Source organism: Brienomyrus brachyistius, chromosome 4 (assembly GCF_023856365.1).
Source record: "Brienomyrus brachyistius isolate T26 chromosome 4, BBRACH_0.4, whole genome shotgun sequence".
Lineage (NCBI taxonomy): Eukaryota > Metazoa > Chordata > Actinopteri > Osteoglossiformes > Mormyridae > Brienomyrus > Brienomyrus brachyistius.
In genome coordinates this window covers 18,351,594-18,368,252 of record NC_064536.1, presented here as the reverse complement: position 1 = coordinate 18,368,252, position 16,659 = coordinate 18,351,594, and the positions used below count along the sequence as shown (strand labels likewise).

General features: G+C 43.5%; 3 protein-coding genes and 1 long non-coding RNA gene across 5 annotated transcripts in view; 3 read left to right on the top strand and 1 right to left on the bottom strand.

Moving 5' to 3' along the window:
• Positions 1–14,035, bottom strand: part of LOC125739657 (uncharacterized) — a 27,795-nt gene extending 13,760 nt beyond the window's left edge. The window contains exon 1 of the long non-coding RNA XR_007397222.1: positions 13,231–14,035. This is a non-coding gene — a long non-coding RNA (uncharacterized LOC125739657). The remainder of the gene's footprint in view (positions 1–13,230) is intronic.
• The window catches only part of LOC125739617 (tripartite motif-containing protein 16-like), a 144,745-nt gene that overhangs the window by 104,823 nt on the left and 23,263 nt on the right, over positions 1–16,659 (top strand). Inside the window, exon 8 of one of the 2 annotated variants that reach the window (XR_007397218.1) lies at positions 16,129–16,173. The exons of the other annotated variant lie outside the window; for it this stretch is intronic. The gene's annotated coding sequence lies outside the window, so the exon portion shown is untranslated. The remainder of the gene's footprint in view (positions 1–16,128; positions 16,174–16,659) is intronic. 2 annotated transcript variants of the gene reach the window in all.
• The window catches only part of LOC125739618 (tripartite motif-containing protein 16-like), a 77,117-nt gene that overhangs the window by 37,195 nt on the left and 23,263 nt on the right, over positions 1–16,659 (top strand). The gene's annotated exons all lie outside the window — the stretch shown is intronic.
• Positions 1,181–16,659, top strand: LOC125739623 (tripartite motif-containing protein 16-like). The gene is made up of 6 exons (XM_049009916.1): positions 1,181–1,824; positions 6,088–6,183; positions 6,763–6,996; positions 7,168–7,327; positions 7,690–7,749; positions 15,525–16,659. The coding sequence occupies exons 1-6, from the start codon at positions 1,234–1,236 to the stop codon at positions 16,055–16,057; spliced, it is 1,674 nt and encodes a 557-aa protein (XP_048865873.1). The 5' UTR covers positions 1,181–1,233; the 3' UTR covers positions 16,058–16,659.

Sequence of the window (16,659 nt, the reverse complement as noted above, 5' to 3'; positions counted from 1 at the left end):
AGGAGGGAGGATTGAGGCCTCCTCTCCCCAACAATTGGGGAGGCCTCTGCACTAGGGTGATGTTACCTAGCCAGGTGGATATTTACTCTGGAAAACAGCCCTCTAGGTCCAGCAGGTCCATTGCAAAATAGTTGGTAGTTGGTGAGCCATACCAACCATGGACCCCGAATGGGGGTTGCACCCTTGGTGGGCTGGAGGTGGAATTTTCCTAAGCTGGATGGACAGGATTGTGTGTGGGACTCTTTGGAGTCCCAAAGGGGGGAAATATATGGAATATTATTTAGCACTTGACAACTTAGAACATAATCACACCTTCTGTTAGCCTAAATGTTTCTGTTAGCTACTTTATGTTAGCACTGAATGTATGAAAATCCACCTTTATTAGTGTTATATCTTACTACTATGTTGAAGGACAAATAAATTACCAACCCTCTAGTTACACAATGTGCAACAGGCTGAAGCTGCCAAGGTTTTCTACGGAAGGGAAGAGATTCGCTTGAGTTCACCAGAGGTTCATGGCTGAGCATTATGAAAAAACCTAGTAGAGATGGGTACGCCACCATTATGTTCAGCCGAGGCACCAACCAATAAAAAGATGACTGACATACTTATTGTCTAGGGGTGTGGATCAAGGGAGAACAAAAATGATGAATAGTTGAAGGAATTATGAAATGGTGTATAATTGAAGAAATGATGATGCTTAAGTGACAAGATATTGTTAAACAATAAGAACTTGCATAAAATTGATGTAAAACAGTATTGGACACACTTTAAGTGTCCGGCCTTGGTTGTAACCTCATTGTTGTTCAGCATCAGACTGAATCTGGATCTACACAAGCGGCTTCTGACTTATGAAAAACCACAACAATTTCATGTTTCATCTGAAACCACCTGATCTTAAACATGTTTCTAAACAGACGCAGAAATTAATTATCAGTAGATCTGCTCTCTTATACCTTTATACCTAATTGCTACTGAACAAAATCAAATAGTAGGATTATAGCTTGTTTGCAGAAAAACAATGTCAGTAACAGTTATACTCATGAAAGCTAAATAAATGTCTGTGGTCTGTATAGTTTGCATAATGTATTATTTTAGTTATAATCTCTAACTCCAGTGTTTGCCCAGTCTGCTCTTCTCAGTCTGGCCACAGTCCAAAACCACACCTACTGCAGCCTGAGAAGCAGGAAGTGAGGAAAAACGAAACTAAATCCTATCAGTGTTCGTGGTAAAATGGCAGAAACCAGTGTCGCAGTGGATCCGAACCAGTTCAACTGTCCAATCTGTCTGGATTTACTAAAGGATCCAGTGGCTATTCCCTGTGGGCACAGTTACTGTATGAGCTGCATAAAGAGCTGCTGGGATCAGAAGGATCGTCTTGGAGTTTACAGCTGCCCCCAGTGCAGACAGACCTTCATACCCAGACCTGTTCTGGGCAGAAACACCATACTGGCTGAAGTGGTGGAGAACATGAAGAAGACTGGACTACAAGCAACTACTCCTGCTGACCATTATGCTGGACCTGGAGATGTGAAGTGTGACATCTGTACTGGGAGAAAACACAAAGCTGTCAAGTCCTGCCTGGTGTGTCTGGCCTCTTACTGTGAATCTCACCTCCAGCCTCACTATGAGTCTCCAGCTTTTAAGAAGCACAAGCTGACTGATGCCTCTGGACATCTGCAGGACAAGGTCTGTTCCCACCATGACAAACCCCTGGAGGTCTACTGCCGTACCGACCAGCAGTGTATCTGTTACCTCTGTACGATGGATGAACACAGAGGCCATGATACAGTCTCAGCTGCTGCAGGAAGGACGGAGATACAGGTCAGGCCAGAAGTTTTCTTATATAAATATAAAGTTAATTTTAAATAAATGGATTTTGTCTTAACACATGTTAGTATAATTGCTATGAAACGCTCAGTACAAGTTAGGTTTGGCAAACTGAAAGGGCAATTAAAAAAAAATTCTGATTTAATTCCAACTGAAACTCTTTCAAACAGTTAATCATGCAGCTCAATATATAGAGCAAGTAAACAGGGTCAAGAATAGCTAAGATGTGTGAGCTAAGAGGTTTTAAATATGTTGTGATTTTTGGTACTAATGCTGCATTCCATTTGAACTTGTAACTTGGAAATTCCGAGTTCCTAGTTGGAAATTTCAACTGGAACGCCCCCCTGAAGTCAGAGGAATCTACACAACCCTGACCTCAGAATCCAAGATGGCTGCATCCTTTATCAAAATAAGTTAAAGCTGTAGTTTTATACTGTTAGCATTATAACTTATTTTTGGCGCATTAAAACAGTTGTACACACAGTACTGTCTAGCCAGTGTTGCTATGGTGTTTTTGTGTGCAAAGTACAATGTAACTTGTTATTATCAACAGATATTGCTAACAATATATAACAATTTACCAGGCTAAAATTAGTGCCCGTTTCAGAAAGCAGGATTTCTTACTTAGTCAGCTTGTCGGGTTTAAGGTAGTCCGAGCTAAGCCTGTGTGCCTGTAATCAGAAGGTTGCCAGTTCAAACCCAGTCTCAGCACATCTGTGGGTCCTTGAGCAAGGCCCCTAACCCCTGGGTGCCCCAATGGGTGGCAACAGTAAGTTGGGGGAGGCAAAAACACAATTTCCCCACAGGGATCAATAAACACATGATCATCAATCAACGAATCATTACTGTGTAAGTGAATGAAGAAAAAAGCCATTTAAACTGGGGCACATTAAATGCAACAAGTTATCTAGCTAAGCAAGAAATCATGCTTTTTGAAATATAATATGATTGTTACTTTGCATTTCTTAATAATGTTGTAATTTTCATTATACAGTCATTATATAATTTCACATCATGCAGATGTGATTACTTAAATAATTATATTTCTTGTGAAACTATATTTCACAATAAAGTTCAACATTTAACATTACAGACGTGCATTTTTATACTGCATCAACACAGTTTTTTTGCAGGATTGGCGCTCCGGCCACTGGGAAAAAACTCATACTGGTCCATTCAGACTGGTGTGGTGCTGAGGTGTCACCCACTGCATTACGTTGGTTGCCATAAGATAATATTTTGGCTTTTAATATTTTGGCATTTTAACTAGTCAAGCTCAAAATTTGTGAAAATGTTAACAAAGAGGTTCATTGTTTTGTCTGAAATGCTGAATTATATGTCTGACTTGGAACAAGTGAAGTAAAAAGAGGAAAGTAGTCAGGGCCGGAGTGGGACTGAATATCTAACCGGGAATTCAAGCCCCCAGACAGCCCAATATAAAACTACATAAACAATGACACTGTTATTATAAGTTTCTATTCACACATCCATTTTCTAGGCTACTGGACACACATTTTTACCTACACGCTTTAAATTTACCTTAATGTAATTTTTACCGGCACATTTTAATAATATTCCTGGTTTTCTTCCCTTAGTTGCCCATAGTGATGGCAAAACAAAGCTTTCCGAAGCAAAAAATGATTCAGTACTCAAAGCTTTTGTAAATGGTGAACATTAGTGACACTAGGCTGTCAAATAAGTAAATAGCAGCTCATTTTGACTGAGTGTCGTGCATCAGAATATACACAAATAGGCAAACATTCAAGTGGTCTGTAGTGCTTTATGCGCGTGAATGTACTGATTAAGTTGGGTGCAATATCTTGTGGTTTGGGCAACCTTTGAATTACTTGGGAAGGGGTGCATGTGTAACTCGAGGGGGCATTGGACTAAAGAAATTTGTAGAGGAACAATATTTGTTGAACATTGTGTTAGTTTCGTTTTTTTATTCACAATTTCTTCCACTTTAGAGAATAGCCACTGACATGGAACGGAGGTTGCTGGAGTGTATAAAAACTATAATGCAAGTTCATATAAGTGTGGATACACAGCCATCTGCATATCCCAGAACTGCAAAGGGCTTTCAGAATGCATTATATTTGGGTCACTGAGGTACTGCTGAACCTGCACAGTAGCATCTGCGGTCGAACCCTTGACCCATCTGCTCTCCCCTCATCACTGTCCAGAAGATCCTACAGACCTGGAACTAAAATGACAAAGCCTGAGTCATTATATACACTATGCATTTTGTACTGTGCAATAATAATTATTTATCCCAATTCAGATTAATCAAACATTATCATTAAAATGTGAAAGGTTGCAGTACCGGTGTGCATAGCAGTGGCAGATGAGGTTCCTGCAGGCTCTGGTTCTGTTGGCTGGATGCATGTTGCTGTGGATGGGTTCTGCTGGGCCTCCTGTAATCTTATGCTGGACACACTCTGCTGTAAGGCGTTTCACAGCAGCCTGAGCATTAGATTGGCAACAGAAACCTGCAGTTTTATATCTTGTATCCAACAGTGTGGCCAGTGTCATTATGCTCATGGTCTCATAGACTGACATCCTCTCAGTGAGCAACTTCATGAGGTTCTTGCATAACTGCTGGGCCTTGACATTGTGTCTGGGACAGTTTCAGCTTGATAGCATGTCTAAGCATGCGGATGAGAGGAATTACCTTGGATCCTGATACTCTCTTCTCTTCAGAAAGTGGAACAGTTTATTTACTTATTGAAATGTCATAAAACACCCAGACACTCATAAATGATGTGATATTTCTCTGAGGTCAGGGTAGTGAGCTCTGTCTTCAGAGTGACCAATGCAGCACCAACTGGTTCTCCTTGATCATGTGATCATTGCAGCATTGAATAGGTGATATTCCTGCTCGTTTCCACTTCTGTAATCATTCTCAGAGTGGGTCTGCCCATCTGCTGTTGGATTTTACAAAGCCTCTCTCTAGCAGTTGTACTGGTTCTGATATAGGTCACGGACAATCTGTCTTGCCTTGGATCTGATATCATCAGCACCTTGTGTCTAATTAATGTCCTTCTTCACAACCAAATTCAGTGCATGTACAATGCAGGTTGTGTGTCTGACAGGAAATAACATTTGGAGCAGCATCAGTCTCTAGCATCAGACTTTATTTTGTATTTTTCCGCCTCATTTTCAATCTCCAAAGCAGTCACATGGTTGAATGCAGACTGAAGCTTCGGATGACCATGGTCACATGTTTAGGGTGGAACGGAGGAAACCGAAGCTGTGCTTCAGAATGTAGTGAATCATTTCTTTTTGGCACATACCTTACAGCTTCAGTGTCAAGCTTAACATCACTAGCTGCCCCATTCCCTCTGTTAGTTTATGTGTCATTTTCTTAGCTACTTTATCCCTGGTGAGTTTTGACCCCTTATTGTTCCTTTATTTTGTGTCTTTCCAGTTTTGTTCAGTCTCCTTAATTCCCTTTGTCTTGGAGCTTTTAAGTGCATCGTCACCTTGTTCCCCTGCCTGCACCAGGCTGCGCCCCAACATGCACATTAAATATATGATCTGTGCAAATTCTGAAGCATCTTTAATAAATCCCATTTTACACATTTTCTGTTCTGAATTTGCATGGAACATCAGTGATGTACACTATGACATGGTTTCCATATGAATGGTTCACAACAGTCCAAAATTAAACCAACTTCCCAGCGGATTCAGAGTTTTTAGTGTCGCAGGAGAAAAGATGCATTATTGTTGTTCACAGTGCAGTTTACTACACAGTGGCCCATTGTCAACTGACATGCGATCTGACATCAATCAAATAGGACATCAGTTGAGTAGCTGGTCCTGCAGTGCAGCCCAGGACACATTCGCCTTCACATTGCTATAAGAATGTGGCCATATGCGGCCCAGACCACCTCCCAATGTGGTTTCAGTGATCGGATCTCAGTGCATCTTCCTGTGTCCTGGGTGCCTTCACACATGTAATTAGCGTTGTCCACTTCTGATTGGATCGCCCAGGATGCATGTTAATACCAGGTGGAAACAGGATCAAAGGGTCTATGTCCAGTTTATCCTACTTACGGTCAATAAATCATTTACGAATATCCCTGCATCCATCCATCTCCTAACCAGTAATCCCAGTCAGGGTCATAGGGAGCACCTGGATCCTTTCCCAGGCAGCATAGGGCCCAAGTCTGGGGTCCACCCTGGACAGGATGATTAATCAATCTGATCTTAGCTAATGAAACAAACTCGTTTTGTTGTCTTGTTTCCTATCTGTAGAAACAAATGAGTGAAACACAGAGGGAATTTCAGCAGAGAATTCAGATGAGAGAGAAGGAGCTGCAGGAGCTGAGAGAGGCTGTGGGCTCAGTCACAGTGAGTATGAACCTGAGGAGAAGATAACAGCTGGCTTGTGATCATATTAAATCATCTGTCAGATTCAACAGATTGCAGATTTATAGACTTATGGGTATTAATCAAATTAATGCTGCTGTGGGTTATTCTGGGTCAGAGGTTGAATGGGATAATGTTGCTAGATAACAGAGTTTAACCAAGTGTTGCAGCAGTAGTACCTTGTTTATTTCGAAAAATAAAAGGCCCATTTGGTAAAAATGCAGCTTTTCACAACTCAGCATAATGCAAATAAACACAGAAATTGAACACACCTATGGAACTGAGTCCTAATGGTGACAACCAACCTGCCCCATACAGCCACCAGTCTCTGCCAAATCCCTGCAGCTGACAGTGTATGAGCTTAATGAGTGATCATTTCCAATCAGTGCTGGCTGGGTTTCAGTACCTGTGGCATCCAGCATGATGACGCTCCAAACCCCAGCCCTGTGCTGTTTTTATACCTCCTGTTGGCTCACATCACTATTGTACCATAAGGCTCTCTGGAGTCTCAAAAGGGGCCAATTGTAATTTACCGTCCTCTGCTCCCTGTGTCACCAACAGAGCTCAGCACAGTCAGCAGTGGAGGCCAGTGAGAGGATCTTTACTGAGATGATCCGCTCCATTGAGAGAAGACGCTCTGAGGTGACAAAGCTGATCAGAGATCAGGAGAAGGCTGTAGTGAGCCACACTGAAGGAGACATGAAGAGACTGAAGCAGGATATTGATGAACTGAAGAGGAGACACTCTGAGCTGGAGCAGCTTTCACACACAGAGGATCACATCCATTTCCTCCAGGTAACAGAACATCTACTTTGACAATAAGAAATCCAGAACATTCAAATGGATGGATGTTCTCATTTGTATTTCAGCTAGTCTGTCATTGGTCAGATGTTGATGGTCCTGTTAATTAGATTGCCATACACATTTGTTTTGATGAAGCTGTGTAATCAGACTGTGTGTCTGTAGAGGTACCAGGCTCTTCCTGTCACCCCTGAAGCTGGATTTGGACCCAGAATCTCCGTCAGTCCACGCTGCTCTTTTGAGAACATGAGGAAGGTGGTTTCTGAGCTGAAGGATCAACTGGAGAATGTTTGCGAAAAGAAAATGGCAGAGATCCATCATACAGGTTGATAAATACAAACATTCTTCTGTCTGTTCTTGTTATTAGACACCATGCAGAGAGAGTGTGCAGTACAGTCAGCCTCACGTTGGTGTGACCAAGTCAGTTTCTGTTTCCAGTAAGACTAAATCTTTATGAAAACCTGTGAGCTCTAAATTCTACAGGCTGCAAAACCCAGATCACATGATTTATGTTCTTCTACATTACAAAATCCAAAAATCTGTATTATGTGTAACTTACCATGATTTGCAGTTTGTTAGAAATGCCTGTTATTGTCCCTCATAATGACAATACACAGTGATTGAAGTCCATCTCCCACAAGTAAATTCCTTTTACTCACATCCCTGTTTCTCTCTGTCTCCTTCTAGTTACCAAAGACACCGTCCTACCAGTATTATTGCCCAGGACCAGATCAGAATTCTTACAATGTGAGTCTGTTCACACACACGCTTCTCTCTCCCTGTATGAGGTGGAGTGTGTTTTACTGTGTTTTATTGTGTTTCGTTTTCTTCTGCTAGTGGAGCTTCTCTTTCTCTCTCCCGCTGCCTCCTGGTCTCTCACATTTACATGAGCTGTTTTTGTCAGTAACCTTTGAATCCAGTTGCAATGCAATGTGAAGCAAGGCGAGTTTATTCAGGGTGTTTTTCCACTGCAACAGGTACGGTACTTTTGGTACTTTCCCTTTTCCATTGACTTCGGGTCGAGTACCAGTACCCAAAGTACCCTCGCAGCTGGGGTACTTTTTCGGTACTTCGGAACTTTGGTGTGGGACTTACAAATACGTTGATTGTCAATTTAAAAGACAATTTTAAAATGCCTAAAAGCCAAAACAAAAAACCAAATAAACAATTAACTAAAAAGAAGTTACATTGTAGAGGCAGCATATGACTAAACTCCTGCTTAATTTGACTGGAAATTGAAAAGCTGCAGCAAACAGTAACGTTTTAAGCCCTGATTATAATGACCTGACAGTGTTAGCAGACCTCAGGTCTTCAGGAAGCTTGTTCCACAGACAGGGAGCATAGAGACTAAAAGCTGCTTCAGCCTGCTTGGTCTTCATTCTGGGACACTGAGTGAATGTTTCCCTGATGCCCTCAGGGGTCTGGATGCTTCATAACGTTCAAGGAAATTAGTGCCATTTAGTGCCTTTTACACAAGTAATATTTAATTACTAATCCTGTGATGCTCAGGAAGCCAGTGCAGTGATTAAGGAGCTGTATGATATACTTCCTTGGTGTTAGTGAGGACTCTGGTGGCAGCATCCTGGATGAGCTGCAGTTGTCTGATTGATTTATTACCAAGACCTGTGAAGACACCATTATAATAGTCTAACCTTCTGAAAATAAACACATGAACAAGCTTTTCTATATCTCGTTTAGCGAGAAATCCTTTTATTCTTGCTATGTTTTTAATGGTGGGAAGCTGATGTTGTAATTGTCCTTATGTGACTGTTAATATTTAGGTCTGAGTCCAGAACTACACCAAGATTTCTGGCTTGATTAGTAGATTTCAGTTTCATGGATTCATGGTGAGCAATAGCTTTCGGTCTTTCTGAATGAACCAATGCAGGGATTTGGGTACTGGGAACACAGGAGGATGGGCCAGACCCAGGGAAAAGAACATGGACGCGTCAAAGGAAAGAAATTAACAAAACATAAAAGCTCTTCCCTACCCTGTAAAGATTATAACTAAAACCAAAGATAGAAAATAAAAACCCAGAGTACACTAGGCTTACCCACCCGAACATAAATACAGAAGGTGGCACTAGCTCTCTAACCCAGTGTGTTCATACAGAGAGAGGACCTACGTGTTAATAATGTGTCTGCACACTTCTTACCTGTTCAGTTTCACATGTGTGGGGAGGCTGGGGATTGCAGAAGACAGGAGCAGAATATCAAAGACAACAAATTCACCAAATCAGTCAAACAACACAACCATATCTGCCCTCCTAGACACATAGACACAGCCAGCTTCTTAATGCTAGGCCCCCATCAGGAAGATAATATATTTAAAATTGATGTCTAGATAGGTAAATCCATCCATCCATCCATTTTCCAAACCGCTTATCTTACTGGGTCACGGGGGGTCCGGAGCCTATCCTGGAAGCAATGGGCACAAGGCAGGGAACAATCCAGGATGGGGGGCCAGCCCATCGCAGGGCACACTCACACACCATGCACTCACACATGCATACCTACGGGCAATTTAGCAACTCCAATTAGCCTAAGCATGTTTTTGGACTGTGGGGGGAAACTGGAGTACCCGGAGGAAACCCCACGACGACATGGGGAGAACATGAAAACTCCACACACATGTAACCCAGGCGGAGACTCGAACCCGGGTCCCCAAGGTGTGCCATGGGATGGCATTACCTAGGAGTGCAGTACAATCTATGGACAAATGTAAATTGTATTTGCTGATGATTGGGTTTTTAGAACAGTTTTTAATGTTTTGAAAAATGACACTCCAGGATAACACAGGGGTGGGGGAGAGCTCCATCTGCCAGGCGGAAGTGACCGAGAGAGGTTTGTAAGAGGATTTGTGGAGAAGGGAATAGAGACTGGACACGGGCTTAGAACTGGGGCAGAGAGTCAAAGCAAATGTGCAGAGCGGGTGAGATCAGAGGATGGGGAGGCAGGAGGTGAAGAGAGTAAATCAGAATAAAACTGAAAAAAGGATTTGTTGATTTCCAGAGGGTTAGTGGTGACGACACCATCCTTAGTTTTAACTGCAGATATCGCTGAGAATGAGTCATACTGCCTAAGCCTAAGAGCCAATAGTTTACTAGGCCTGGAACCAGAAACATAATAGTGCAACCTGGTGTGATGAACCATAAACTCTGTGCAGTGAGATAGAAGAGAATTCAGCTCAGCTCTTACACTTGTAATAAGGATCTCATGATCCTGATCATCCACTGCAGAACGCGCACTTTCTAATTGAGATAGAGGCTTTTCTAATTCAGAAATATTCTGACGACCATCGCGAGCCAAACTGCTGGCAAAGGCAACTGTGAGTCACGAAGGAAGCCCTGAACAGCCATCCAGCAGTAGGCTGGGTCATCAGTTCAACCAGCATTAATGGAAATAAATTCTTCGAGTCTAGGGGTTAAATAAGTTATGAATTTAGGGTTTTGAAGCAGAGAAGAATCAAATTTCCATCACGGGGCCCGAGAAGGCAGCACCAACTGAAGGAAGGCAGACTTGTGATCAGATAGAGAAGAGAAAATCTTCTCCAACCTCCAACTGATTCAGAATGCAGCTGCTCGTCTTGTTTTCAACCTTCCCAAGTTCTCCCACACCACTCCTTTGCTGCGCTCCCTCCACTGGCTTCCTGTAGCTGCACGCATCAGATTCAAAACACTGATGCTCGCATACAAAGGCAAAAATTCTCTGGCACCATCCTACCTAAAGGACCTCATCACACCCCGCTCTGCACCACGATCTCTCCGATCCTCCAGCACTGCTCGACTGGTCCCTCCTCCCCTCAAGGCACAAGGAAGACACGCATCTCGGCTCTTCTCTGTCCTGGCACCTAATTGGTGGAATGAACTCCCCCTAGATGTCCGAACAGCTGAATCTTTGACTGTCTTCAAGCGACGACTCAAAACTTTTCTTTTTCAGAAATACCTGACGTAGAACTTCTATATTCTCTTTCTCGACTCTTATTCTGGCGTGTGTTTTTAAAAAAAAATTAAAATTCTGCACTACTCAATGGAGTTCTCAGAGATAGTATTCATAGCTTGGGTCCTTATTGAGCTAGCATTGGAAATTCATTGCAGAGTCTCAAAGCACTTATGTAAGTCGCTCTGGCTAAGGGCGTCTGCCAAATCCTGTAAATGTAAAAAAAAAAAAATCAGAGAAGCAGAAGAATGAGTCGACTAAATTCAGGTCCTGCACAAATTTACACAAGGAGCGGGTGGAGGGGGGCACCCGGCTACCCACGAGAGAGGGGGATTTGTCCAGGGCAGGATTGTGAATGGCGTTGGCAGCAGTACCAATAATAAGCTTTAATTAAATTCCTGGAATCCAAGAATATGATTGGACAGCTCCAAGAAGAATGAGCGGCCTGGGGGGGTGGGAGTATAAGCAGCAACAAAACAGACCTTCCTGCCCCCCAGGTCAGAAATAACATAACAGAACCTGCTGTCAGCGTCCCTCTCAATTTGAGAATATGGATTTGAAGGGCCCAACTAACCAAAATGAGCAGCCACATCTCCGAGAGGAAGCTGATGAGGAGGAACAAGCCTGTAGAACCTGGAGGCCGCCAGCATTACATCTTGCTGCCCTAAGTGGGTCTCTATTAAGAAGGCAATATCAACACGCTGCCTTTTCAAAACATCAGAGATACTGGACCTTTTTCCTGGGTATTTAGGATATTTACATTAGCCATGATCTAAACCAGTGTTTCCCAACCCAATCCTTAGGGAACCCTGGACAGTCCATGCTTTTGCTCTTTCCCAGCCAATCAGGAACACTGAATGCTTGGTACAGGTGCACTGGAAGCTGAGAGGAAGCAAAAATGTAGACACTCTAGTTCGCTGAGGACCGGGTTGTGAAACACTGATCTAAATCTAATGAAGAGCAAGGTGTAAACAAAGAAAAACATGAAAAATCTCAGAATGCCGCAGATGCTCCAGTGGTGGAATGTTCCGGACAGTCGACTTTAAGCAAAACGTCTCAGGGAAAAACCAACCCGCCACCCCCCCAAACGAAACCAAACCCCCCCGAACCCCGTGCTCCGGATAGCCCCCGTGGTAATTCCAAAAGAGAAGACGACGGGAAAAGAAAAGTGTCTGCGGCTGGCTGCAGAGCGTACATCCTCCCCCCCTCCGACTGCTGCCGGGGAATGTGGGCACATGGTGCCCGAAGCCGAGACGCAGAACTAACTGCGCACACACCCCTCTGCCCTTCCTAAATAATGACGCTGAGAGGACAGACACAGGAGCCCTACTGCCGTTACTGCGCCGTATACAAAAGGGAAAGGAGGCGATCAAGAGTGACATCAGCCAGACTGACAACAGCAAAAGGCCAGTGAGCTTACAGATAATTAACAAAAGCAAACGACGAATTAGTCACAGGCAGGAACAACAGCTAACAGGGCAGTTACACAGAACTGAAGGCGATTACAGTGACCTGGCAGAAATGACCGACAATTAACTCTTTGGGGAGAGAATCAAATGGGAAGAGTCCCAATAGACTGGAAATGGTCCATGGCAGCGTTCGGGTTCTCCGGAGTAGAACACAAAACATGCTGACTGCTAAAGGAGAGCTTCAGGCGAGCAGGAAACATTAGGAAAGGAGAAAGCCTCAACTCCATATGGCAGGACATTCAGCCAATCACGATCTACAAGCCCAGCCCACACATCAGTGGTGGTGATGTCTCCCATCCAGAGGAGCTAAACAACTCTTTTTCAGACTCTGATGTACAGAATAAGGAGCCGACACCTCCCCCCAGTGACCAGGTACTCTGTCTGTACACAGCTGATGTGAGGAGTCCTCTATCCAGAGTCAACCCACACAAGGCTGCAGGACCTGACAACATACCTGGCTGTGTGCTGAGAGAATGCACTGACCACCTGGTTGGTGTCCTCACAGACATTTTAAACACCTCCTTAAGCCAGTCGTCTGTCCCAGTGTGGCGTTACTGAGGGAGGAAGTAGCGAGGGAATATGGAAATGGACAACCCGACTACGCCACTCTGGGAATTGCAGCCAGAGAATTAGAATACTGGAGTTCAAAACCCACTCCAATATAGAAGGACACAGATTCGTGATCACCATATGGGAGATGCGAAGACCATAAACACTCCCTTTATTAGGCTGCTGTTAATTAACACTCCAAGTAAAAACACAAAGAAACCAAACAGCAAATTACTAAACCAAAATCACAGCACAAATACAAAATCAAAACATGTTTAAAACACTCCAATCACACGACAAAAGAGGAAACCCAAACCAGGCAGCTGTTATCGGGAGGGGAATGGGAGGCGTACAGTCAGACAACACTCTAAGGGGTCCCGCAGTACATCCACCCAAGGGGTGGGCTAAAAGAACGCAACGCGACCACGCAGCGCGGTATCGCCCGACACGGATCCTCACCGCCCAGCACCAAGCCTTCCCAACGACACCTCCCAATTTACATCCAATCAATAAAACACATTAATACTTAAAACCAATTAAAACATGAAACAAAACATAAAACATCCGGGCAAAACAGCAGCAATTGTAGTGACTTAGTATCCCGTTGATGGTCTGGCTCACGTCGGTCCGGGACACTCCAAGTCGCGATCCACTACAAATACAAACACAGTATTAGGTATGCCCCTACTACCCAAACGTTGGTAAAAGGAGACGAGACATACCTGGCAGATTACACGCGGTAAGAGTTGGAAAACCTTAAAAGCGGAAGCAACCGCAAGCTGCTAGATTTACCAAGCCCTTGCAACTGTAAGGAAGATACCAAAGCACATTACAACCACCCATACAGCAAGCAAACGACCCCGTCCACTGATGCCCTACCTGCAGCGTTGGATATAGCCACAACTTCCGGAAAAGGAGATACTGGCGCACGGAGAGTCACGTCACGCTTACAAATCAGTCACACACGCAACCACAACCGGGTCCTATATACGCGTGCTGGCTGCAACAATTAAGCAATCAGGTTAATGAAATTACCATGCCCCAACCAGATCGCACCCTCCAGCTCCACCTCATTACACCAGCATGCTTTCTCCTGAGGAAACACCGGTTGTTGGCCAATATCTACCAGCAGTTTCCAGTCGCGTGCTAAGCACAGCTTGCCTCTCTGCGATGGTGTGGAGTTGTTCTTATGTATACGCTGAGAAATTATATAATATATACTACATTATAGCTTATATGTTATATATATTAGATTAGATAAGTGGCACAAAATGGATGGATGGAACTGTATTGAAAAGTAATGCTACTTATGAAAGTGGGAAAGTAAGAATTTCAAGTTAGAATTTCATTGTAATTTGTACTCGACACTGCATTCTCAGAAACTTATACTGCCATTAATTGTGAAGCCGCTGTACACAGACGGGCACAATAATGTTTGGAATATATTCTTTCTTGCCTCTGAAAATATACAGTTTTTCTGGCCACTCATTCTTAAAAAATCAGATGCTACTTTAATGCTATCTGTACCGTATATAAACACAATGTCCAGTGACAAAACGTGACCATACTGCCACCTCAATTTCTGGTGGTACTGCACCTCGCGCATGCGTCGCGTATCCTCATGTAGGCGCATAGACGCAGCCGGAATCAACACAGAAAACACGTGGCGGCCAGTCTGGTACTTTTATGATGCGTTTTACGTCATCGTCGTTCTCCGCGGACGCTAGCGTCCACTTTAAACAGCACAGAAGCTTTTGACGAGGGTTGGGGTAGTTTGCAAACCCTGCAAGCAATTTAAGGTAAAATTGTTACATACATATAAATGCGTATGCATGTGTGTGCAGACTTGTTCCGAATTGAAAATCTCACGCCAGCAGTTGATCAAAGTTGGCAGCCCGTGAACTGGCGCTTTGAATTTGTAAAACGTAGGGAAACATACACAGACCTCACTGCTGTGGTACGTGTGCAGGGAATATCAGAATAATAATTTACTGATAATATTATTTAAATAGGACACATTTAAACCTAGATGCGTCGGCGTTGAGAACGTCGCGTCGGCGCGCTGCTGGAGAGAGGTGTGTCCAAAGTGGTTTGAAAAAAGTTCATATTGTGATGTAAAGACAAACTGGTGGTAATCTTTGTCATATAATTTTATGATTAATATGTCTGATGAATGCTGTTTGTAATTTTATTCACCTGTAATTAAGGCTATTAATTTAGCACGCGCAACATTTCGGCAAGTCTTCCTGCAGACATCCGACATTTCCTGAGGTATTTCACGTACTTGAATTCCTGCTTCGTTTTTATATTTTATGTATCGTACAGAATAATAGCTTTCAGGCTAAAGTGCAGTTGGGTCCCCAGCGAGTCTCTCAGCGCGGCGTGTCTCACAGCGCAGGGGGCAGCCGGACCGCCGCAGAGTCTGGCGGCTACATGAGTATATTGGGAATAAAATGTGTGTATTGGAGCGAGTTCTGTGTTAGTGAGTGTGTGAGGTGTGACAGTGATAATGATGGAGATGCTGGGCTTCGTCATGGGATTAATTGCTCTTCCTCTTGCTTACAGACTCCTGCCAGCTGATGCTGGACCCCAACACAGCAAACAGACGCCTGTCTCTGTCAGACGGGAATAGGAAGGCGACACTGGGGGCAAAGCAGCCATATCCTAATCATCCAGAGAGATTTGACTGCCGGTCCCAAGTTCTGTGCAGAGAGAGTCTGACTGGTCGCTGTTACTGGGAGGCTGAGTGGAGTGGAAATGGAGCCCGGATAGGAGTGACTTATAAAGGAATCGGGAGGAAAGGACACAGTGCTGAATGTCGCCTTGGATTCAATGACAAGTCATGGATGCTGCGCTGCACTCCTGACAGTTACTCTGTCCAACACAATAATGAACATACTGTTATACCAATAGAGCCTTCAGGCTCCCGCAGAGTAGGAGTGTATCTGGACTGGGCGGCTGGTACTCTGTTCTTCTACAGAGTCTCCTCTGATGGACTGACCCTCCTTTACAGCTTCACCTCCTCATTCACTGAAACCCTCTATCCAGGGTTTTGGGTTTTTAAAAACGCCTCCGTGTCGCTGTGCATGCTGGGATAGCTCACTGTGTGCTAGAGGAATCATTTTTACCGTATCAGTGTGTCACATGTCGCTGCTTCACCGGCAAAAAGGTAAAATCTCTGCTTTTTAACCAGTATAACCCTTTTTACTCTGAAGTGTGACGTATGTTAGACAGAAATAAATTAATGGTTCAGTTTGCCAAACTCATGCAAAATGACTTTTGTTCTATGTTGTCTGTTAATGCAGCAAAACTACCAGAACAATTTCATAGTACATGCAATTGTACCAATACAGTGAATTCTGATTCTGAATAAAATAAAATGTAATGAAATGTAAGCCTGATGAGTGGGGGGGCTTTTCCCCTCCCCTTGTATGTACATTTTATATATATCTGTCTGTATATTGTATTTGCTGCCTGTACACTGACAAAGGCTTTATATTCCAACCTATTAATGTCCTGGTTCCGCTCTGCTCAAAGCGTGAGGTAACTGGGTAACCAAAAACATATGATTAAATAAATTCACTTTACTGTAATTGAACATAAATATCACGATTAGATTAAATCAGCATATATAATAACCATGTAAAAGGAGACGGGAGGTATAATAGCGAAATATTCTCAAATAAAAGTCTTCATATTT